This window comes from Cucurbita maxima, unplaced genomic scaffold (assembly GCF_002738345.1).
Source record: "Cucurbita maxima cultivar Rimu unplaced genomic scaffold, Cmax_1.0 Cma_Scf00002, whole genome shotgun sequence".
NCBI classification, from domain to species: Eukaryota; Viridiplantae; Streptophyta; class Magnoliopsida; order Cucurbitales; family Cucurbitaceae; genus Cucurbita; species Cucurbita maxima.
Window position 1 is genome coordinate 810,402 of NW_019272018.1, and position 23,214 is coordinate 833,615.

The 23,214-nt window shown below is 37.3% G+C and overlaps 3 protein-coding genes across 4 annotated transcripts; 2 read left to right on the top strand and 1 right to left on the bottom strand.

Moving 5' to 3' along the window:
• The first annotated feature begins 5,759 nt into the window (after positions 1–5,759).
• LOC111468555 lies at positions 5,760–7,523 on the top strand. Its single transcript, XM_023113805.1, has 2 exons — positions 5,760–5,831; positions 5,920–7,523. The coding sequence occupies exon 2, from the start codon at positions 5,924–5,926 to the stop codon at positions 7,343–7,345; it is 1,422 nt and encodes a 473-aa protein (XP_022969573.1). The 5' UTR covers positions 5,760–5,831; positions 5,920–5,923; the 3' UTR covers positions 7,346–7,523.
• A 549-nt stretch (positions 7,524–8,072) lies between these two features.
• Positions 8,073–11,437, bottom strand: LOC111468529 (protein AUXIN RESPONSE 4). The gene is made up of 2 exons (XM_023113779.1): positions 10,005–11,437; positions 8,073–8,555 (listed from the first exon to the last, which is right to left on the bottom strand). The coding sequence occupies exons 1-2, from the start codon at positions 11,214–11,216 to the stop codon at positions 8,337–8,339; spliced, it is 1,431 nt and encodes a 476-aa protein (XP_022969547.1). The 5' UTR covers positions 11,217–11,437; the 3' UTR covers positions 8,073–8,336.
• Positions 11,438–15,010: 3,573 nt separating this feature from the next.
• Positions 15,011–22,514, top strand: LOC111468316 (mannosylglycoprotein endo-beta-mannosidase). 2 transcript variants are annotated; one of them, XM_023113496.1, is made up of 11 exons: positions 15,011–15,236; positions 15,844–15,982; positions 16,330–16,557; positions 16,646–16,704; positions 17,767–17,815; positions 18,901–19,131; positions 19,869–20,038; positions 20,128–20,332; positions 20,461–21,129; positions 21,213–21,440; positions 21,625–22,514. In XM_023113496.1, exons 1-11 carry the CDS (start codon positions 15,085–15,087, stop codon positions 22,423–22,425), a joined length of 2,931 nt encoding a protein of 976 aa, XP_022969264.1. In that variant the 5' UTR covers positions 15,011–15,084; the 3' UTR covers positions 22,426–22,514. The 2 variants fall into 2 exon arrangements, with proteins under 2 accessions (XP_022969264.1, XP_022969271.1); XM_023113503.1 differs by lacking the exons at positions 15,011–15,236; positions 15,844–15,982 and having other exon boundaries at positions 16,459–16,561.
• The last annotated feature ends 700 nt before the right edge of the window (positions 22,515–23,214 follow it).

Sequence of the window (23,214 nt, forward strand, 5' to 3'; positions counted from 1 at the left end):
ATTTGAAGTATAACATTATTGTTCCAACATATCAAAATTCATTCAAAATTAATTTAAAATATAACATACAAGTTTTAATCATCATTACATATTAAAAATTCATGATTTTAAGTACATCATTAGTGTATAAATAGTATGTATGAACCCTTATTTTTAATATAATTTCGGATATAACATTGATATATTAGTAATATATAGACATTCATTCAATTCCATTTAGTTAGACAAAATTTTCATAAACATGTTAGATTGATAGGAAGTATACGAAGGCATTAATTTTCATTTTAAGACTGGTTTAACAATCGTTATAATTTCTTTTACTCTAGATGACTCTAAATTTGTTCCTGTTACATTTAAATAAATTAAACTGAATGTAATATTTTATGATCAAGATTTACACCTCTATGCTCATCAAAATTAGCTGACTAAAGTTTATTTCGCTTTTTAAAAATAAAACATAAGTTACAAATTTTTTTGAGTAAAATACTTCTTTTTTTAGTATGCCAACATGTGGTTGTAGTTTAGTGGTGAGAATTCCATTTCGTGGTCGTGGAGACTTGGGCTTGAATCCCAGCAGCCACAATTATTTTTCTTAAAGGCCTTGAACCAAGTAAGGTTGGGGTGTCTATGACTCATGTACTTCTGTGATTATGAATTGTGACCTTCATGTATAGACAAGACAAAGCGTGCATTAAAACCAACATGAGTGTCAAAAGATGAGCTTAGCAAGGATTCGATAGGGGCCTCGGGCCTCAACCTTGAAAGTGAGGTTTTAGAGGGAATTTCGGCATGCGGTTATAGAGTTAACTCCATCCATATGAGATATGAATCCTCGCTAAATCTAGACGGACACTCCACGAGACTGTATGACTATTCGCCAAAATCATGTCTACTTCTACCACTCCTTGACCCTGTGGCGCAAGCAAGTTACCTTGTGGTAAATCCGTGTGTCACAGTAAGGACGAGCGTTGTGAGACGAGTTTCTTAGGTAACTTTCCTTCTGAATGAGTCTTTTAGGGACAATATCAGATAACACGAGTTTATCGATATTGCCCCCCCATGTGTTAACGGTTGGTATATGCACCTGCTATCTGGTATGAAGTCCATAAATGATATGACATGGACACGAGAGGGTCCAATGCTATCTGGTATGAAGTCCATAAATGATATGACATGGATACGAGAGGGTCCAATGCATCAATAGATGGATGAATGTTCGGGATGTCTCGATGTTATGAAAGACACATGTGCTCATTCTCTATGAGAATGTCTGAATAAGCTTTAATGTCTAATGACATCATGGGAATTTGGATGACATCAAGATATGATGGTCGTGTTAATCGGGAACCAAGATGAGAATATAAGATGCGACGTTGCATGCAAGAGACTTTGGTTTTAAGTAGAGGCAAGACTGAGCCAAGTAACTAGACCTAGTGCAAAGGCATGTCAGATAGAGTTACAAACGATTGTAAATGCATGCACAGGCGGCATGTATGGCTGAACACGTTTAGATTCTGCATGAGTTGTGCTCCGTTGGTGAAGACAAACCTCACCTCACTTAAGGTGCAACAAAGCCACAAAGCAGACAAAAATTATGTATAGAGTTTGGGTTCCCCTTGAGGCTTATCATGAACTTGTTGAGATCATGACGTCGCATAGTTGATAATGTAAGACCTTTAACACTAGGTAGACTGGGTTAAAGTGTTGTAGGGAGAGCAAAGAAAAAGATACAAGAATGACTAAAGATTTACTCTAGACGGTTTGAAATTTGTCTTTGCTACCGTTAAATAAATTAAACTGAGTGTAGTGTTTCATGACCAAGATTGGCACCAGTATTTGGAAAATGAATCTGACACCTGAGAAGGACTCGACAAAGACAACGTGGGAGACGCTACAAGCAATGCATGTGGAAGTGGAATGTGTCAAGGAAACAAAGGTGCAAACCTTGAAGAGTGAGTTTGAGGCTATCCCATGAAAGACGGTAAGTCAATAGATGACTTTGTCATAAAGTTGACGACGATCGTCAGCAGCATTCATTCATTAGGCGATGTGGTGGAGGAAATCTCTGTTGTCAAGAAGTTCCTCCTCGAGCTGTTCCTTCAAGATTCATGCAGATTGTTACTTCCATCAAGCAGTCCGACGACCTCAAGAACATATCAGTTGAAGACAAAACGTGTGGCTGTAGTTTATTGGTGAGAATTTCACGTTATGGCTATAGAGACTTGGGCTCGAATCCTATAGTAGCCACAAGTTTAATCACTAATTAAGAGTTTGGAATGATAGAGAACTTGTTAGGTAACTCTCGGAAACTCATGTGAAGATAGCTTATGAAAAATGTCTTTTTCTTGTTGAACTCTCCTTAAGCATTTTTATCGTCTAACATCTTTAAAATCTAAGAAAATCATATGTGATTGTATTTAGCGGTGAGAATTCCACATTGTAGCTGTGAAGATTTTGGCTCAAATCCCAACGGCAGGCCTCGACATTATACGTACACATACATTTACAATATTTTATTCACGTTCATTCCTCTAGTCATGCAATATACGCAAGTGTGGTTTACATTTAATTCTTGTATAATAGTTTTTAATTGTAGTTTACTAAAAAAATCCCAGTGTTAATTAATTTCTTAAAACTAAAAAGTATAATTAAATAAGGAGATAAAATGAAGATATTTTTGGAGAAACCAATACGATTTTAAAAATTAAAAAAAAAAAAAAAAAAAAAAAAAGAAGGAATATTCTCATACGGAAGCATATATTTTTGTGTGAAACCTTCCTAGTAACCATGTTTTTTTATTCCTTTGAAACAATGCATTTGTTTGAAAATTCCGATGTTTAGCTGAATATTCTCAAAATTCATTTAATTCTCTTCTGGGTTTGGTTAAAGAATAAAGAAAAAAAATATGACGATTTGATGACTCGAAAACCCTAACCAATGTTGGATTAAAAACTTAACGGCGCAGAAGCCACTGAGCCGTTAAAGCTCACTAGAGCCAAAGGTGTGTAGTGCTGCAAGTGTGCCATGTGGCCACCACATGTGCAAGTCCTTCCGGGTCGAGGCGTGGGTCGTGCATGGGTCCCTGGTCGCAGTTGCAGGTCGTGAGCTGACCACGGGTGAATTGGGTTGTAGGAATTCTGACGTGTTTTTTGTTTCTGAATTTTGTATTGTTATAGATTGACCCACTATAAATACATTCATTTTCTTCATTCAAGACATTCAACTCGAGGAGCACAACTCTAATAGTAAAAAAAAGAGACATTCAAGATCAAGTTTAAGATCATAAAAGGGATCCGAACTTGACCAAGTTAGTGGCGATCCTAAACATAATTCAAAGAACGCCTTAAAACTCTTAAATTAACTCTAACATTTTAAATTTTAAAACGTCGGGATAAAAAAAAATGATAAATATATATTATTTAATGCTATATAGTTTTAAAATTAAAGCACGTATAATATGATGAACGTAAACTATATAATATTATAAATTAATAATATTTAAAATGCAAATTTATTTTATGCTATAATAATGAAAAAAATTCTTAAATTAATTGGGTCATAGTTTAATTAATCCACATTATAATTTATTATGACAATTAAATAAAGCAAACATTACGTTAAGTAAAGTAAAATAAATTGGTCGGTCTTGGCAAAGCAAAAATATTGATAGTTGCATTATTATTTTTTAATAATTTTTTTTTTAAAAAAATAATGAATTTCATAAATTATTATGAATTAAAAGTCAACGTGATTTTTAGAAATAATAATTGTGATGAGAGACAACTTGGGGTCCATGTGGGATTGATAGAGACTTCAATTCATATTGATTTTTTTTTAATAAATTTGAATATAAGGAACTTCTTTAAAAAAAAAAAATTATAATTTGATATTCAAGCTACAAGTAAAATCATCGGACTCGGCCTCGGCCTCTTATGGTCGGCTTCATGAGGGAGGATGCACCATGCATGTCCCAACTCATGGTACGGTGTTTCATTGGGTATGTTCGAGTTTAACCTAATTCGCATAAGAAGAAAACCCTAAAAGGGATCAATCATCAGTGGCATTTGTGTACTCCCTCAATTAAATTATCATTGTTTTAATGTAGAGGTCGGGTGCATTTTCCTTGACTCGATTTTGGCGACAATAATTAGTGGCATTTGTGTAAAAATAAGTACTGTTTTGAGGATGAAGATGTCTTTCAAGTACGAGAATGATGATGGAGAAATCAATCATATCCTTGCAAAGTGAAGTTACCAAATTTTCAACTCACTCGAGGAACTTGAGGCTGACCAAAGCATGAATAACATAGTCAAATTTTTTGTACAAATAATACTCGAGATTCCTAACGAGAGACGAGGCTAACCTCATGCTCATCAACTAAACGATCTAGGAAGAACTAGATAGAATCAATCATATAGAGCCTAATCGAGTAAAAAAGTAAAAGAAATAGATCGAGATCGAGATCGAAACTAAGATTAAAAAGAAAATAAGTCACAAAAATTGAAAGGTTTGACCTAAAAGTTCTAATTAAACAAGTAGATCATCCTTTCACAAACGAGATAATGGAGGTTGAAATGCCCTCACAGTGCAAAGAACCAATTATAAATCCTCATGACGATAACAGTGATACAACGAAACATTTGGACACCTATTGAACGAGGATGAAACTCTATTAGAATATGAAATTTGATTCGATATTGCACGTTTTCTTTCCTTTAAAGGTTCATCTAGGGAATGATTTAGAAACTTGATGAACATGTTCTTAAATCTATAGAAACCTTAAGTCATCCCCGTGGAATTTGAGGTATGATTCTAAAGATAATTCAAGGTCTAACTTAGAGCATACTAAAATTATTTTAAAGAAAATCTATGGAAATCTACCGTCATCCTTACGAGGTTTGACGAGTAATATTAAGGATAATCTAAGGTTTACCTTAAAGCACTTAAATTATCTCTTAAAGTCAACTCTACGAGGTTTGATGGAAGATCCAGAGAATTATTTGAAGCCCATTTTTTATCACTTAAACTAACTTGTAGATAATCCAAGTGTCGTTAAAAAAAAAAATCCATGAGTCATCTGTTTGACAGGCAATCATAATGATAATTCATGAACTACCTTAAAACACTTAAACTTCAAGAACAATTAGCTTGTAACTGTAACGACCAAGGTTTACCGCTAATAGATATTGTCTTCTTTCGACTTTCTCTTTCGGGCTTCCCTCAAGGCTTTAAAACGCGTATGCTAAGAAAAGATTTCCACATCAAGGGTGTTTCATTCTCCTCATCAACCAATGTAGAATATCACAGAGTATCAAACCGGTTATAACAGATAATTATACTATAATTATGAAGACCTGAATTACTGAATATTGTTTCATATTTGTGTCACATCTAAGTAAACTTAGGTCGATGTAAGTTTTCTACCTAGTTTAATACCAAATTGAAATGAATTGAATACTACATTCAAGAATTCATAGACCGATCCATACAAAATTCTACGAACGAACCGAAAAAAGAACCTCAAACCCATTCAAAGTAATAATTATTTAAAGTATTTACAACCATAACTTCTTCCTTAAGTTAAAGAAACCACTTTTTTTTGCATGGATTTCCAGGCAGCTTCGAGATTTGAGCTACCAAATTAATTGACTAACTAATTAATAATTTCAGCTCATGAATTTGTGGACAACAATGACTAAAATAGTAGCTACCTTAATTTCTACGAAACTCTACCTCTACAAACCTCATCTAGGAATAGTTTCAAAGTTTCATGTTGGATCTGAATCAGAAGGAAACTTTGAAGATCTTCATCTGGATTTGCTTGAATTTAGGTAATAAATCCCTCAACTCTGCGCTTTATTTCATATAATTTGTTTGGTTTATGAGTTTACATAAAAAAAAAGTTCAAAACTTTAAAAGGAAAATGAGGAAGCTGATCCACACCAAATGGAGGGTAGGAAGAACAATGGGTTGTCTTCAAATTCTATTAGGAGGCCTTGTAATCACCATCACAACATTGAGCCTCTTCAAGTTCTACTCAGCTGGGTTTATCTTCCACAAGGAGGACGTTTGCCGCTACTTCTACACCACGACGACAACAAAACAAATATACGAGGCAAGCTTCGATGCGAAAGCATTGTCGGATCGAGTCGAAGAAGTGCTAGATCAACTAGAAAGCTTGCAAGATAAACTCGAATCGGTGGTCGAGGAAATGGAAAGGGACAAGCAAGCATTGAGCAATGGTAATATGAGAAGAATTGAGCATAAAAAGTACTTGGAAATGGAAGTGATTAAGCCTCTTTATAATGCTCACATTGGGCTGAGACAAATTAGATTACCCAAAGTTGAAAAAATGAATGAAAATTCGAGTATGAAAGAGGAGCCTTTGATCAATAATTTTGTGGTTGAGGAGATAAGAAAGTATATTACTCCAAAGAAGAGTAGAACGGGGAAGGTGAATATGTATATGACTGAGAGTATATACAACACAATTGGACATGCTTGTGTGTTGGTTAGGAAGGAATTGGAAGAGTATATGAGTTATGACATTGGTTCTTATTGTAAAGATGATTGGAACATGGGTCAGAAACTAATGCTGAATGGCTGCGATCCGTTGCCCCGTCGACGGTGCCTGACGAGAGCGTCGAAGGTGTACCAAAAGCCGTATCCGGTGAACGAATCGCTATGGAAAACGCCCGACGATCGGAATGTAAGATGGAGTAACTATCAATGTAGGAACTTTTCATGCTTGTCAAGCAAGAATCCCAAGAGGGGGTACAACAAGTGTAGTGGTTGCTTTGAAATGGAGAAGGAGAAGGTTAAATGGGTGAGGAATAGTTCGGTTGCGGTGGATTTTAGGATATCGGACGTGTTGGGGATGAAGGCGGGGGAGATTCGGGTCGGGTTGGATTTCGGTATAAGCACGGGGAGTTTTGGTGCAAGAATGAGAGAAGAAAATGTGACAATTGTAACGACAGCTTTGAACCTTGGAGCTCCTTTCAATGAGTTTATTGCTTTAAGAGGGTTGATTCCTTTGTATGTGACACTAAACCAACGGCTTCCTTTGTTTGATAACACAATGGACTTGATTCACACAACTGGTTTCATGGATGGTTGGGTGGACATGCTGCTGCTGGATTTCATTCTTTTCGATTGGGATCGGGTTCTACGCCCGGGAGGATTGCTATGGATCGACCGATTCTTTTGCGATCGGAAGGATCTCGACGACTATATCTACATGTTTCTGCAGTTTAGATACAAGAAACATAAATGGGCTATTGCTCCTAAGTCAAAAAATGAAGTCTACCTATCTGCAGTCTTGGAAAAACCTCCCAGAGCAATATGATATATATATATTTATCGTATTTTATTAATATATTTTAAGATATTTTATTTATTATAGTAGCTAATTATGGTCATAAAGTATGCATAGTTGGGGACAATCATCTATTGAACGTTACACTTGATTCACTGTGTCATTGGCGTCGTACTTGTCAGAAAATAACAATCAACCTTTCACCTTCTCCCTTGTTCTCTCTTTGTTACTCACTTTCTCTCGCAAGTGCGTTTCTAATGAGTAGCTGAAGGTAGTTTGGCATATTGGGGGCGTTGAGGGAGAATTCTAGTCAAGTCGGCATTCATACAATTAATTTAAAAAAAATAAAAAAAATTTAAAACCAAATGCTAGCACATATTTTAAAACGGGTAGCCCTATTCTGACCAATACCTCACATCGCCCCGTGATTGGCTTTGTTACCATTTTGTAGCAGTCCCAACTCATCGCTTGCAGATATTTTCCGCTTTGCACCGATAGCAAATATTATCAACTTTTGCCTGTTACGTATCAGTCAGCCTCATGGTTTTCAAATACATCTACTATGGAGAGGGTTTAGCCCTATTCCGACCAGTGTCTCGTACCGTTTGGTAACGAGCTCAAATACCATTTTGTAACAGTCCAAGCCCACCGCTAACAGATTGTCCGCTTTGGTCTATTTCGTATCGTCATCAGTCTCATAATTCTAAAATGTGTCTAATAAGGAGAGATTTTCTCACCCTTATAAAGAAGAATCGCGTGACAAGAAATCCTTACATTTATAAAGACACAAAACTATATAAAGAGTGGCATAAATTCTAGTGTTTCGAACCAAAATCAGTTTGAAGAGAAGGGGTAAGATGAGATACATTCAAACAATGAAGCAACACATGATTAAATCATTTCAGGGCAATCAAGCAAGCAACAATCTAATGTCTTCTAAGAAAAAAGAATTGTCCGTGGGGAAAGATGGGCGACTCAGTATCTATTTTGAACTGTCCGTCAGAAAGAAGAGGATATTAGTTCACCATGCCTGACTGCCGAGTCCATATCCCTCCATGTACCCAGCTCCATGAATGTCGTGGCTGCCGTGATCATGGTGATGGTGATGCTGATCGCTGTTCCCCAATTCATCAAACACTTTCTGAGTATGTTCGGGCTCTTCGACATCTTTCCTGACCGTGGGGGGTAACGAGGACACGAACTGAGCTATACTGTCGGCTACGGCATTGGCTGCATCTTCCTGAGGTCAAGAAAGATGAACAACTCATATCAACTTCAAAGAGAGCCGTATATTCATGCTTATTATAACATGGATGCTTCTACTGATGTTCGGCCAATCGTCTCAAGGACATCGAGCAAAATGTGATATCGAGCATCCATGTCCCAGTAAAAAGATGACATAAACGTACATTAAACTAGAGAGAGATCATTTAGGCAAGCAAAGATGAAAATCAAGGAGTCAAACCGCAAAGGCAGATGAAATCAGCCTGTTACCATGTAAAAGTCAAAGCCAAACTGAGTGCATTACAGGTTCTCTCCTAGCCAAAAAGTGACCATCTCAGGGAGCCTAAGCAATAGGCAAGGCTTAAGAACTCTGGATGCCTCAAATATGGTATTCATGTAACAGTCCAAACCCATCGCTAGTCGATATTGTCCTCTTTTGGCTTTCCCTTCTGAGCTTCCCTCAAGACTTTAAAATGCATCTGCTAGGGAGAGGTTTCCACACCCTTATAAAGAATGTTTCGTTCTCCTCTCTAATCGATGTGGGATCTCATAATCCACCCCCTGACAAGGCTCAGCATCCTCGCTAGCACTCGTTCTCTTCTTCAATCAATATGGGATCCTTCAATTCACTCTCTTTCAGGACCCAGCATCTTTGCTGACACACCGCCTCGTGTCCGCCCCCTTCAAGGCTTAGCCTCCTCGCTGGCACATCACCCGGTGTCTGGCTCTTATACCGTCTGTAACGGCCCACGCTCACCGTTAGCAGATATTGCCTTCTTCGAGCTTTCCCTTTTGGGGGTTTTTAAACCTTGAGTAGAAGCCCGAAAGGGAAAGCCCAAAGAGGACAATATCTACTAACGGTTCGAAAGGGAAAGCCCAAAGAGGACAATATCTACTAACGGTGGGCTTGAACGTGTAAGTGAATATTTTTCATTTCTTTCTGTCCTCACTCCTGTACGATCTAAATCCTGAGCTGTGTCTTCCCGACTCTCTTATCTCCGGTACAACAAACACGACTGAGAGTCTATCCTGTCTTCGTAAATCTTTCTGTAAAGCTAGAGATGAAAACTTTTTCCACCATCTCAGACTGCTGGTTGACAGAAACATCATCTCGAACTCCTCATCGACCGAGTCTATGCTTCCTCGCTAAGTTATCCAGTGGCACACCACTCATTTCTCTCCCCTCCCTAGCCTCTCTAAGTTCTAGTTTCATCTAATCTAGCAGAATTAATTATCTCAAGCACTCTTTCAAAGTAACGGATTTCTTCTAATTTCCTTAAGCTACATATTATGTGCCCTAGTCCCTACTCGACACGAACTTAACTCGAATGCTGAAACAGATCCTACAGTAATAGGCAGGCCTAACAGTATCATTGATGTTTCATTTAAATACACACTGCAAACTCATTACATAAAACACAAGCCAAATTCATACAACTTCTCAGTTCAAGTAATGAATTCTTACCTGAGCCCATCGTCCACCGGAATGCTTAACGAAAGCTGCCTGTGGAAGCAGATCAGCAACCCGACTTCCCTCCGCACTCCATTCGTCCGACCAATTGTTCGACCAGATAACCTGAATCGGCACACTTTTCAGATCATCCAAACCACCCCATTCTGCTATATCAAAGCTATGGTTTAACTTCTTTCCCATGCTAACAACCGCTCTCCGCCCGCCCCGACCCTTCAAAAGAACTCTATGAGCCTCCACATCCAAGGCAGCATCATTCCCTTTAGAACAACAGAAGTTGATCAACTTTGAGTACACAAAATTAGATCCTAAAACAACCTCCCTAGCAACAGGTAACTCCAAGAGCCATAAAGGAAGCGACGGGTTTGATAAGGTATCAATGAGAGTTAAGCTCCTCACAGATTGTGAATTCTCTGCAACCCAATATCCCGCCATTGACAAAGCTGAATCATGAAGAACTAAGTGCACAGGAGCCAAACCAACGGTATCTATGATTTGCCCCAAAATGCTACCAATTTCTTCAGGACCTAACCCAATTGGTTTCAAAATCTTCCTCTGAGGAACATGTTTTTGAATTTCTTCATAAGGAATCTGCCCTGTTTCAATGATCTGATCAAATGCCCAGAAAATACCCTTTTCATGAATCAAATTATAGACATCCAAAAGCCTCCCAAAAACCCCATTTGAGCTCTCATCGATCTCAGCCGTGGATTTGTCGGAGAAGCCATTGCCGGGCAGATCAAATGCCACAGCACGAACTCCTTTGGAACCTAATGAGTCCAAAACCTTGCGAAAAGAGTAAGAGCTCAGCCCTAGTCCATGAACAACGACGACATTCTCATTCCCTTTTGCGCCATTTTCAACGGCGAAAACTTCTATTGGAGATAAATTGGGGCTAACCTGTACCTTTAGAAGACGGCCCTTTGAGTAATGGTGACGGAGGCTCTTGGGTAAGCTTAAGAACCAGGATTTGGGGTCTTGGGGAGAGAGAGAAGGAAAAGAGATGAAGAAAAAGGTTATGATAGACACGATCAAAGTGAAGTAGAACCAGAAGGTGAACGGATTTGGGTTCGGCGAGCGAAGGGTTTTTGAGGTTGCGGCGGCGGTGCTTGACGGCGGCGGCTTTGAGGACGAACTTGATTTGTTGGGTTTGGGCTTCGACGCCTTTGGCACTGGCTCGTCTGATTCTTCGGTAATGGTCACCATTGATGGCGATTGGAAAGGTTGTAAAGGGAAGCTCGCGTGAACAGGAAAAATGGATCAGGGAGGGGAAGAAATGGGAAATGGAGAAATTGTGAGTGATGCAGGAAATGGTATGAATTTGGTAAAGTTGAAATCGATCTGGTCCGAGGAAGAAAGATGAATATCTTTTTTCAGAAAAAGTATCATCCACTTTAGGAATTGGGGAAAGGTCGAAGGTTTAAATCTTTGGTTCAACTTGTTTCTTCAATTATACAACGATTTAGCTATGATATAAATCATAAGAACTTTATAGGTTATATGAGCATAGGCTTGATATTAATATGTCATGTATGTTAATTATAAAAGATATGTCGAGTATATGTATGTATATCTCATAGGAATATTATGTCATGAAAATAAACTAAGGTAAGGCTTGCCTGAAGTATGTACCATGATTTGAAACAATGGGACTTAATGCATTTTGTATGTTATGTATATCGTGATACTTTCCTGTAATGATTAGTACGGACGCGTACATCATGATGTTATACATACTTCATTCCCTATGTGGTTTACGGTAGCATGAGCATGCTCTAATTCATAGCCAGGCCAAGAGGTATGTACGTACACATACTCCTTTCGCTAGGATTGTGTCCAGCTAAAAGGGTGACATTTTTTAACTCCTTTATTCAATATAATTTTCTTTCTTGGGGGATTACCTTTCCTTCCGGTCCATCAAGATACTAATAACTTCATTCAAACAAGTAGTGGCCCTTACTTGTGCTTCTCTCCACGTAGCTTCATTAATTTATCCTTCATTTCCCCTATTTTGGTTCATGATTGTAGAAACAGTAGTTGAATATGTTTAGGATCTTACCTACTCAACTCACTGATTTTACACTCAAGAACATTGTGTTTATTACCCACAAACGTCGATTATTTGGAAAAATGACTAAATTATGACCAAAGTAGACAACATATGATAAAACAATTTTTAATAGACTTATTCAAGGAAACAAGATAAGATAATTATGAAATAAGAACAAAACAAAGAAATGATCAAATAAATAAGGGACACAGATATTTTTGGATAAAATTGCACATTATGACTAAATGTCCTTCTTCAATATAAAATATCTTCGAATTTGAATTAGGATAGAAAAATATCAAACACAAGTGTTAGAGATTTAGATGGTATTACTTGATTTCATGATAGATATGCTTTTACGTTTCTTGTTGTGTCAGATACGGGGTGTATGACTCGTCACTCAAATCATGTCTACACCTGTCAAGACTAAAATGCCTTAAAATGTACTATAGAGAATGTGACTAGTTGTCAATTCTTCCTACTCGGGTTATATGCTATCAAAGTAGTGGTTGTTACTTATTCGTTTTTAGGTTATATCATTAATTTCTTTCAAATTATTTTCAATACATTTCCTTGCTCGATGTTTTCTAAAAACATCTCTCTCAAACGTGATTCGAGGCTCGAGCATCTCCAATATTGTTTGCGAAGTATGAATCTCACATGGCTAACTCGTTTGCTGGTTTAGAACAAGTGTCGCACAATCGTTATTCTACTGCTGCAAGAGTGCGATTGTGGCAAGTGGTATCAGAGCTGAGTTGACTCCTTGAATTGTAGTACACAAACATGACTGCTGTAAAACAATTGGGCAAGTCCCAGGCTGACCAATTGGAAGTGATCGAAGATTAGTTACTCTACCTAAGTAAAGTTCCTGATGGAATGGGGCTTTTGAAGTTTCGCATGAATGAGATTGTCACTAAAGCCCGTTAAAGATATTTAGTCATAAATTATGGTTTAACATGTATATCATATTTGACCATTTATTACATGCAAATATGTGGTATGATTGAGAATATTTAGTCTTCCATCATGGTTTACCATAAGTATCATATTTGACATTTTATTATCGGCAAATATCTTATATCCATTTATTACTCTTTACATTCTTTTGTAATTTATTTATTTTATAAATGATTATAAACAGAGAATTTCATCACCATTTAAGTAGGGTGATTTTAGCAAATATTCTCAAAGCCAACAAGATGGACAAGATGGTAGGCCGCCTTGAGGCAATGAGTATCTTTAAATTAATGGTTAGGGTCGAGACCCTAGAAGCAAGGGCACAACTGCTAGTGGCTTTGAGCATATGGATAGCTCGATGGGTTGTTGCTGAGATAGAGGATGCACATCGATTGCTTAAACAATGCCTAATAGGTGATCCTTCAAATGGTCTAAAAAATGTCTAAGGATTTAAGAGTAATTCTTGGAGTGGTTAGAGCTGAGGTGGTAGTGTCGGACTAAACCTCACCAGGAGAGGGTAGGGAACTAAACCCCTCGGGTGTAGTCCATTTCAACAAGATAAAGGTCTTGGAGCTCAAGCCCTTTTGTAGGGTTTGAGATGCCAAGACTTTAGAGAACTTTATCTTTGACCTCAAATAGTACTTTTGAGCCACAAATACTATGGCAGAAGAAGTGAATGTCACGTTGGCAATAATACATCTTGTCGTTGATGCAAAGTTGTGGTGGAGACCTAAGTACATGAACATTGAAGATAGTCTATTATTCCGTGGAAACTTGGGAGAGCTTAATACAAGAACTCCGCTTTTAGTTCTTCCCAAAGAATGTTGACATAATCGCAAGAAGGAAGTTCAGCTGAAGCATACTGGAAATATCTGAGCTATGTCAAGTGGTTTTATGAGCTTAGGTTGGATATTCGTGACATGTCCAAGAAACTCAAGATCTTTAGTTTTGTTGAGAGGTTGAAGCCGTGAGCAAAGACCAAGCTTACCGAACAAAGGGTCCAAGACCTTTCCACTACCTATATTATAGCCAAACAACTATTTAACCATAGCAACAATCAATCCCAAGATGAAAGGTGGAAGCAGGCTTCCGTAAATGGAGGGAATAGAAATTACCGACCCAACTCCCCCAAAGGTGGGAGAGGTGATCGACTTGAAGGCAGAGGAGGAGCGAGTCTCAATAGAAAGGTAGAACTCAATTGCAAAAAGACTCTTGTCAGTGATCCCCCAAATAACCTGAGCTAACTGGGAAGAGATCCTAAGCCAATAACTTCATTTGGGGGGAGGGGAGAAGTAACTAGTGTTCGCTCATAAAGACCATCTAGAGGGATGAAAAGCAGTCAAAAGCATCAACCACGACAATTTCAAAATGGAGTTTGTCAAAGTTGAGGTCAGATAAACTCCGAGTTCAAAGTAGCAAGAAACAACGATTGATGCGAAAATTCTATGAACCAGTCGAAGTTATCTACAAGGTCGAAAATACTATGGATGTGGACTAGCCCTATTGTTCACGTCAATAACTTGAAACGTTACTATCCCGACCAAGAAGACACCAAACACAAGGAGAAGATGCAAATAGTTGGCAAACCAAGAAGTGGTTTTCAACCGTTTCTGACAAATTGTAAGAGACTAAGATCAGTTGGAAGCGCATTGAGAGACCTAAAGTCAACCTCATCCTAGATTGCTAGAGTTCATGAAAAGTCGATTGATAGAGACATCAACCAATTGAAAGGGGAAGGATGTCCCGGTCATGGTGTCCTATGCATGTTGCTTATGGCCGCGTGTCGGATGTCCCGATCATGCTTGTCCATGGGCGCATGCCCATTCCAAACCACTTTTAATGAAGTTTTTTTTTTTTTTTTTTTTTTTTTTGGGGGGGGGTATAATTCTTCATTAAAAATAAATGGTAAATTTTGTTTGATTAGAAGTGAAAGTGAAGGTAGGTCGGACACTGTAAACATCTGGGTGGACATCTGTACTTTAAAGTGAACCATGATAGGGAACCCTCTTTTTCAATTTCCCCAATCGCCATTTCCGTTTCCATTTCCATTTCTCCTCTCCTCTAACAATGGCGGAAATCGGCAAGAAGTTGAAGCTCAATTCCGGTTGGCTTGCTGCGAGGTCAACAGAGGTCGAGCTCAGTGGAGCCCAGCTTACTACTACTCACCCCCCCTCAATCGGCCCTTCTTCGCCATGGATGGAGGCCGCAGTACCTGGAACGTAATTCCCTCTTCCTTATACTGTCATTTCTCTGCATTTCGCTTGAAATTGATTTCTAAACCCTCGTGGTTGCTGTGATTTTGAATTGGACTGAAATAGAGATTGTAGGCTTAGACTTTTTACTACGACTAGCCCTTTTTACTAGCAATTTTGACCTCGAGAAAGTCAGAAAAATGGAAATTCTTGCTAGTTTCTTAAAGATTTCCATTTGTGAGTAGCTACATTACAAATTTGTATTTGATCCCCAAACTTTTAAACTTCAATTTACTTCTTTACCTTTTTGAGTACATTGAAATTAAATATCTAATTGAAAATTTAATACATAATCCAGTTTCATGGCTGATAGATCGGTTTACTTTTAAAATTTTTAGTATTCAAGACATCTATTAGACACAATTAAAAGTTTAAGCACTTGTTAGAAACATTTTAAAAAGTGTTCTTGAACTTTCGAAATTTAGCGATGTATTATATATAAATTTGAAAGTTTAAGAACACTTTTTAAACTCGAAAGTTACTAATTTTGAGTTTTAACCTATGGATATATAAATAAGTTAATCTACAGTTGATCACAAGTTACAATGTTGATTTATTAATTTACATTTGACAGTGTGTTGGGGACTTTGGTGAAGAATAAAGTTGTTCCCGATCCTTTCTATGGACTACAAAATGAAACGATAATTGATATTGCTGATTCTGGAAGAGAGTACTACACATTCTGGTTCTTCACAACTTTTCAATGTAAACTGGTAAGTGGCTTGAGAATATTTCATGACGCCTGTGCCTTGTGTACTCTTTTTTTCCTTCAATGAGGTTTGTTTTATCTCTTTAGATTACTGGACTTGATGACCTTTACAGCCTACTTGAGCACAAATATTTATTTATTACATTTTAAACCGCTCCCCTGGTGATTATGTTGTTGTCCTTGGTTGTGAGGGCTCTTTGTCATATGAATAAATTTTCTGAGTACTGCTTGACCTGAGATGTTGAATAAAGATCTATTTGACCGGGCGAACTTTTGGCTTTCCCCGTCAATTTTGCTTCTAGGACTAGTTCTGCCTGTTCATAACCTTCTGGCCTTCTCCTCAACTTGCAGTCAGAATCTCAGCACCTGGACCTGAATTTCCGCGCTATAAATTACTCTGCAGAAGTGTATATAAATGGTCACCAAAAGGTCCTGCCGAAAGGGATGTTTAGAAGACACTCCCTTGATGTGTCTGATGTTATGCGTCCAGATGGCACAAATTTACTAGCTGTTCTAGTCCACCCTCCTGATCATCCGGGCAGAATTCCAGCACAAGGAGGTCAGGGTGGTGATCATGAGGTATGTAAGTCCTCCTCCTCAACTCTACATCCGAAGGATTTAATATTAGATGTTTTAATGCTGCCTGATATCTTATATTTTACATTAGATTGGAAAAGATGTCGCTGCACAATATGTCGAGGGTTGGGATTGGATGGCTCCCATAAGGTGATTTACTTGTGTTTATGAGATTATATATTTAATTCATGTTCTTTTATCTCTTCATGAATAATATTTCATATGATATCTACGTTTACTGCTACTTTCTTGGAATAATCAGACTAATTATTTTAATAGAAGTCGTGGAACAATTCTACGCATCATCTATTTCTACTCTTAGATACACAATCAGCAAGCTAGATTTGTACAAAAATGTCTCAAGTCTATATACTGATGTTAGAGAAATAATGCTGTTCATTGAAAATGGATCCCTGTAAGAATAGGAATATCGAAATTCAAGAGTTCTAACTAGAGAAGCATTGAATTATCAGATTCAATTTATCATGTTCTAGCAGTTAAGTGAGGGCACTAATTCTTTGCATGGTGGGTTGAAGAAAAAAATTTGTTGGAGAGAAGTTTGGAAAATGAGTAAGTAATTAATGTAAGATATTCGTGATGAACTTACTTGGATAGGTTCTGTTCTAAGTTTAGATGTAAGATATTTTGGGTAATAATTAATGTTTAGTATCTCTCTCTCTCTCTCATGCATAACAAAGTGTACCATCTTTTAAGATAGAGCTTTTGTAGTGTAAAGTAAGCAAATTCTTAGAAAGTATAATTCATAAATCAGAAACACTTTTTTCCCTTACCTTTTCTATTATATATACACGATCATAAATATATGAAGCTTGTCACTAGGTTCTAATTTACTGTATGCTTCAATGCTAAAAAATGGTATACTATCATCTGATTGTAGTCAAAAGAAGAAAGCATGGAAATGATGCGTATGGTAAAGTAACAAAGTGAACAAGTTACTTTGGTGTATCTTCGAACTGAGACACAAAATTTATGACTTTATTTGTCTTTAATGGGTTGCTAACATTTATATTCTGTTCATGTATGACAACTGTTTCCATTTTCTTGGTTTAAATGCAATATCTGGCTAGACTTCAGACTGTAAATAAACTGAAACGTATATTGTTCAAATACTCATTTACTGGTAGGACTAAAACTAGTAATAATTGAAAATTTGTGTGTATGTAATGCCTTTTGGTGTTTATGTCGCTACAGGGATCGAAACACTGGCATATGGGATGAAGTATCAATTTCTAGGACTGGGGTGAGTTTCATTTGAAGTATGCCTCTTCTTATCTGATTTGGGTTTTAATCCTACTTTAGTCTCTGAACTTTTGTACTTATTCCCCTCTGGTCTTGAAATTCTCAACGATTCTATCTTAGCCCTTCGATTTTTATTTTTTCAGTTTTAGTCTCTACACCTTCCATAAGAAAACTATTTCTACCCAGTCCACTAATTTTTCATTAATAATTAACAAAATCCTAAATTCATTTGAAAATCCAGCTCATGGCTGTGCCTTTTAAGTGAAATGTTAATGAATATGGTTGTGTCTATTAAGTTACTATATTTCAAAAAGTGATCCCAACACTTCCAAGGTTGTATCAATCAATTTCTTTTATCTCAAAAAGTCTTTGCTAGACTCCTAAACTTTCAATTTCGTGTCTAATAGGTCTTTATGTTTCAAATGTTTAACCGATAAAGTTAATAATGAGGACATACTAGACACAAAATCTCGAAGTTTAAGAACCAATTAGAAATATGTTAAGTCCAACTCTGAAAATTCAGAGTCAAACTTGTAACTTAACTAATTTTTTAAAGATCAGTGACGATGAGTAAAATTGTTTATTATTTGAAAGTGAGGAAAGAAACAAATTAATTGAACATTCGGGGAACGAAATAGAGTAAATATGAAAGCTCATAGATCAAAGTAGGAATCATACCAAATAATCTGCTGGCAGCTGGATCAAACCATGGCTTAGTGGTTTACTTTTTGTTCTCTACTAAACTGATATGTTCTATTTATTCTCCATTTTGTATTTTTGTTTCTATTGTGTAGTTTCAATTGTGCATGCATGTTGAATAAAATAATATACACTCAAAGACTTAAAAGGTTTATTTCTTGAGTCCTACATATTTCTAAAGCATCAAACATAGATAGAATTACCAAACAATCTTTCTATTTCGCCTGTGAATTTCACTGAATGCTCTTACTATGTGGTATGTCTGTATGATTGGGTCTTTTCATCTCCTTATTATGTCATTGCTGATTTTCTCCTCTATGAAAAACATTCCTTCCTATTTGTTTCTAATGTTTGAAGGTCGTATGTTAATGATTTCTTTTTGAACAGCCAGTGAAGATTATTGATCCTCACTTGGTATCAACATTTTTTGACGATTATAAGAGAGTTTACTTGCATGCTACGTTGGAGATGCAAAACAAAAGCTCTTGGGTTGCAGACTGTTCTGTGAACGTTCAAGTGACCACTGAACTAGAAGGTAACATTTGCTTGGTTGAGCATATTCAGTCTCAGAAGGTGTCTGTCCCTGCTGGATCAACTATACAATATACATTTCCTCAGGTTGGTAATTACATCTTTCTTTGATAGAATTTCTGTATTTATCTCTTTATTGGTCCTCAATATATATATTTTTTAAATTGGTATGAGAGGTCCCACTCATCATGCCACTTTGTACACTCCAAAGCTAGCTTCGGGAGACAGATTAATATTTGAAACCTTTAAGTTTTGCACCTCCTCTTGGTGGTGCTCAAACCCTAGGAAAACTTCTCTAGTCCTCCGTTATCCTCTTCGATAGATTTCACCTTTTAGTTGATGTAAGTTTGAGGGGTAATGTTTCTTCATATATGTGCTCTATACCTATATGTAAGTTCCACTGCTGATACTGACCATGTATGGAACTAAACAGAGAAGAAAAAGACGAACCGCTAGGGAAAAAGTGACGTTCACATTCTTAATTAAGAAACAATAAGCTAGTGGTGAAGAAAGAGAAGCTTCGCTTTAGAAGAGAACCACTAGGTAAAACTTGAGATATTCCTAAAAACTGAAAGAATATCATTTACTTCACTTCTTTCTCAAGATATTTGCTGAGACTTTTAGTAATGGAAGTTGGTAATTCTGAATTTACTCTAGGTTACTATGTTATTCTTTATAGTCTGATGGTTAAACTGTAAATAGGTTAGTTAGATACACATTAGTCATTCTTTATAGTCTGATGGTTAAACTGTATTATAGGTTAGTTAGATACACATTAGTCAGGCTCATAACTTCTGCTCAAGTAATTTTATGGTGAATGACAGCTCTATTTCTACAAGCCCAACCTGTGGTGGCCGAACGGAATGGGAAAGCAATCCTTATATAATGTTGTTATATCCATAGACGTAGATGGATTTGGAGAGTCTGATTCCTGGAATCATCATTTTGGTTTCCGTAAAATAGAAAGTGATATTGATACCGCAACTGGTGGAAGGTACTTTTTATGTTAATTTCACATCTATGCTTGATCAAATTTCTTTTGGTCAGATTGTTCTTGTCCTTCATACCATTTCTTCTTTGCAGGTTGTTCAAGGTCAATGGGCAGCCTATATTTATTCGTGGTGGCAATTGGATATTATCTGATGGGCTACTTCGACTTTCAGAAAAGCGTTATCATACAGACATTAAATTTCATGCAGATATGAATTTTAACATGATCCGTTGTTGGGGCGGTGGATTGGCCGAGAGGCCAGAATTTTATCATTATTGTGATACTTATGGCTTGTTGGTAAGTTAAAAAATTTCTTATATGCTTTCTTGATTAATTATTGGCTATTGCATTCTCTTACTCTATAGTTCTGTTGAACTAAGATCGAAATACGAATGTCGATCACTGTTGCAAATAAATTATTGTAGGTGTGGCAGGAGTTTTGGATTACTGGGGATGTTGATGGACGTGGTGTGCCAGTATCAAATCCTAATGGCCCTCTGGATCATGATCTTTTCTTGCTTTGTGCAAGAGACACAGTTAAACTTTTACGAAACCATCCTAGTCTTGCTCTTTGGGTCGGTGGAAATGAACAAGTTCCACCACCTGATATCAACGCTGCTTTAAAAAAAGACTTGGAACTTCATCCTCATTTTCAAACGTCAAGTGAAAATGAGAAGTGGATGGTAGATTCATCATCAGAATCAGAGGATCCGAGCCAATATCTTGATGGTACTCGCATTTATGTTCAAGGATCCATGTGGGATGGATTTGCAAATGGGAAGGGAGACTTTACTGATGGTCCTTATGAGATCCAATACCCCGAAAACTTTTTTAAGGATGATTTTTATAAGTATGGATTTAATCCTGAGGTTGGTTCCATAGGCATGCCCGTCGCAGCTACCATCCGAGCCACAATGCCTTCAGAAGGATGGGAGATTCCATTGGTTAAGAAACTCCCCGCTGGCTATGTAGAAGAAGTACCAAATCCCATTTGGGATTACCATAAATACATTCCCTATTCCAAACCACATAAGGTTCAAAGTCAGATTGAACTTTACGGTTCTCCAAAAGATCTCGATGATTTTTGTTTGAAGGTAAAATCGAAATTTCTGGTCTTGAAGTAGTGCCATGAAATTTTGTACAGTTAAGTTCATTTTCTAACATTCAAAACTTTCAGGCTCAACTTGCTAATTATATCCAATATCGAGCTCTAATTGAAGGCTGGAACTGTCGAATGTGGAAGAAGTACACCGGTTTCTTAATCTGGAAAACACAAAATCCATGGACAGGTCTAAGAGGTCAGTTCTACGATCATCTCCTCGACCAAACCGCAGGTTTCTTTGGATGTCGTTGTGCTGCGGAACCTATCCATGTCCAGCTGAATCTAAGCACGTGTTGCATCGAGGCAAGTTTTTCTAATATTTTAACATACTATCTTTTTTGGTCTGAAACAAACATAACTGGAAAAGTTCGGTCTTCAGTAGAACTTCAAATCCTCTCGTTATTTGTAAGGCTTCCATTTTCCTTAAATGTTTACATCTGCATTTCTCAACTAAACTGTGAAATGTTTCTGAATCTGTCTTGAACAGGTCGTAAACACTATGTCGGATGACATATCTGGCGTTGCCATTGAAGCCTCGGTATGGGATCTTGAAGGGACATGCCCATATTTTAAAGTTTTTGAGAAACTCTCCCTGCCTCCAAAACAGACATCGTCCATTGTCGAGATGGAGTATCCCAAATCCAAAGATTCCAAGCCTGTTTACTTTCTTCTTCTGAAGCTGTACAACGTCTCGAATTACGGTATTATCTCGAGAAACTTCTACTGGTTACATCAGTCAGGTGGCGATTACAAGCAGTTGGAGCCTTACAGAAAGAGTAACATACCCATTCAAGTTACATCTCAGGTTATAATAAAAGGATCCACCTATGAAGTCAGAGTGAATGTGCAGAACAAGTCAAAAAATGCAGAATCCTCTAGCTTAACCTACAAGAACAACTTTATCAATAGGCAAGGCGAGGGCGATCCCGATTCAAATTCTTTGCCTCTGGAAAACAAAGAACAGACCGATAAAAAACGCAGCACTGGTTTCTTTCACAGGATCTGCAGGCGTATCGTTACTGGAAGCAACAGTCCGAGGCTAGTTGAAACGAATGGAAACGCGGTCGGAGTCGCTTTCTTTCTTCACTTTTCGGTCCATAGTTCAAAGGCAGAGGGTAAAGAAGGAGAGGATACAAGAATCCTGCCTGTTCACTACTCGGACAACTACTTTTCCCTGGTTCCAGGTGAGGCTATGCCCATCAAAATCTCTTTTGAGGCCCCTCCTGGTGTTGCTCCAAAAATTACCCTTCATGGTTGGAATCTTTCTCATGGTTTAACTGTCTGTTAATATTTGGGTAGAATTTGGTTAACTTTAATTTAAACAGTATCGGGGCTTTAATCTTTAAGTTTAATTATCCCATTTTATTTTCAATGAACACTCATGAAGTTAATAATATTTCTTATGATTTGATTAAATCTTTTTAATTTAACCCATTCAAGTTCTTTGTTAGAATAAAGTTGGGACTTAAAATGTTACTATTTACACAAACTTATAAAGATTATACCGCGGATTTGAAATTGTTAAAGTTCTTATTTTAATTAATATTTATTTGATCTTATAGGTGATTTTGGAGTATTAAGATCAAAATTAGAAGTATATAAGACAACTAGAAATCAAACGAGGATCTCTACGAGACTCAAAAACTCGCATCGGCATGGGGCAATCTAAGTCGAGTCCGGTTGAGACCGTAAGGGCATGCATTTCATATGTTTACAATCCAATGAGTCTTAAGAGGAGGCAAATTTGACTTTAACTCTAGGTGAACAACCCTCACGTGAAAATTACGTGCATTTTTTTTGTTTGAATTTGTGTATCAATAGATGGAACAATATGTGTGGATTGTGAGTGTTCGACAAAGCATCTTGCCCATCGACATTGAGGATGAACAAGAAGGCGATGAATAGACATCATGCCTTAGATGAAGATAACTCACGTCAAGAATACTATTTGAGAAGGAAGATTGAGGATATTTCTCGTGCGATAACAAATTTGTCATTGGGAAATATCTCACCTCAACTATGCCCTCGGTAGAGCCGACTCAAGGAATTCAATACATCGAAGAAAAAGGTTTATGGC

Bases quoted from the DNA above. Each gene is read 5' to 3' on its own strand.
- LOC111468555 (XM_023113805.1), top strand. From the start codon at position 5,924: ATGAGGAAGCTGATCCACACCAAATGGAGGGTAGGAAGAACAATGGGT.
- LOC111468529 (XM_023113779.1), bottom strand. From the start codon at position 11,216: ATGGTGACCATTACCGAAGAATCAGACGAGCCAGTGCCAAAGGCGTCG. The intron at 8,556-10,004 runs GTAAGAATTCAT...TCTTGACCTCAG, and splicing joins CCGGTGGACGATGGGCTCAG to GAAGATGCAGCCAATGCCGT.
- LOC111468316 (XM_023113496.1), top strand. From the start codon at position 15,085: ATGGCGGAAATCGGCAAGAAGTTGAAGCTCAATTCCGGTTGGCTTGCT. The intron at 15,983-16,329 runs GTAAGTGGCTTG...CTCAACTTGCAG, and splicing joins CAACTTTTCAATGTAAACTG to TCAGAATCTCAGCACCTGGA. The intron at 21,130-21,212 runs GTAAAATCGAAA...CAAAACTTTCAG, and splicing joins TCGATGATTTTTGTTTGAAG to GCTCAACTTGCTAATTATAT.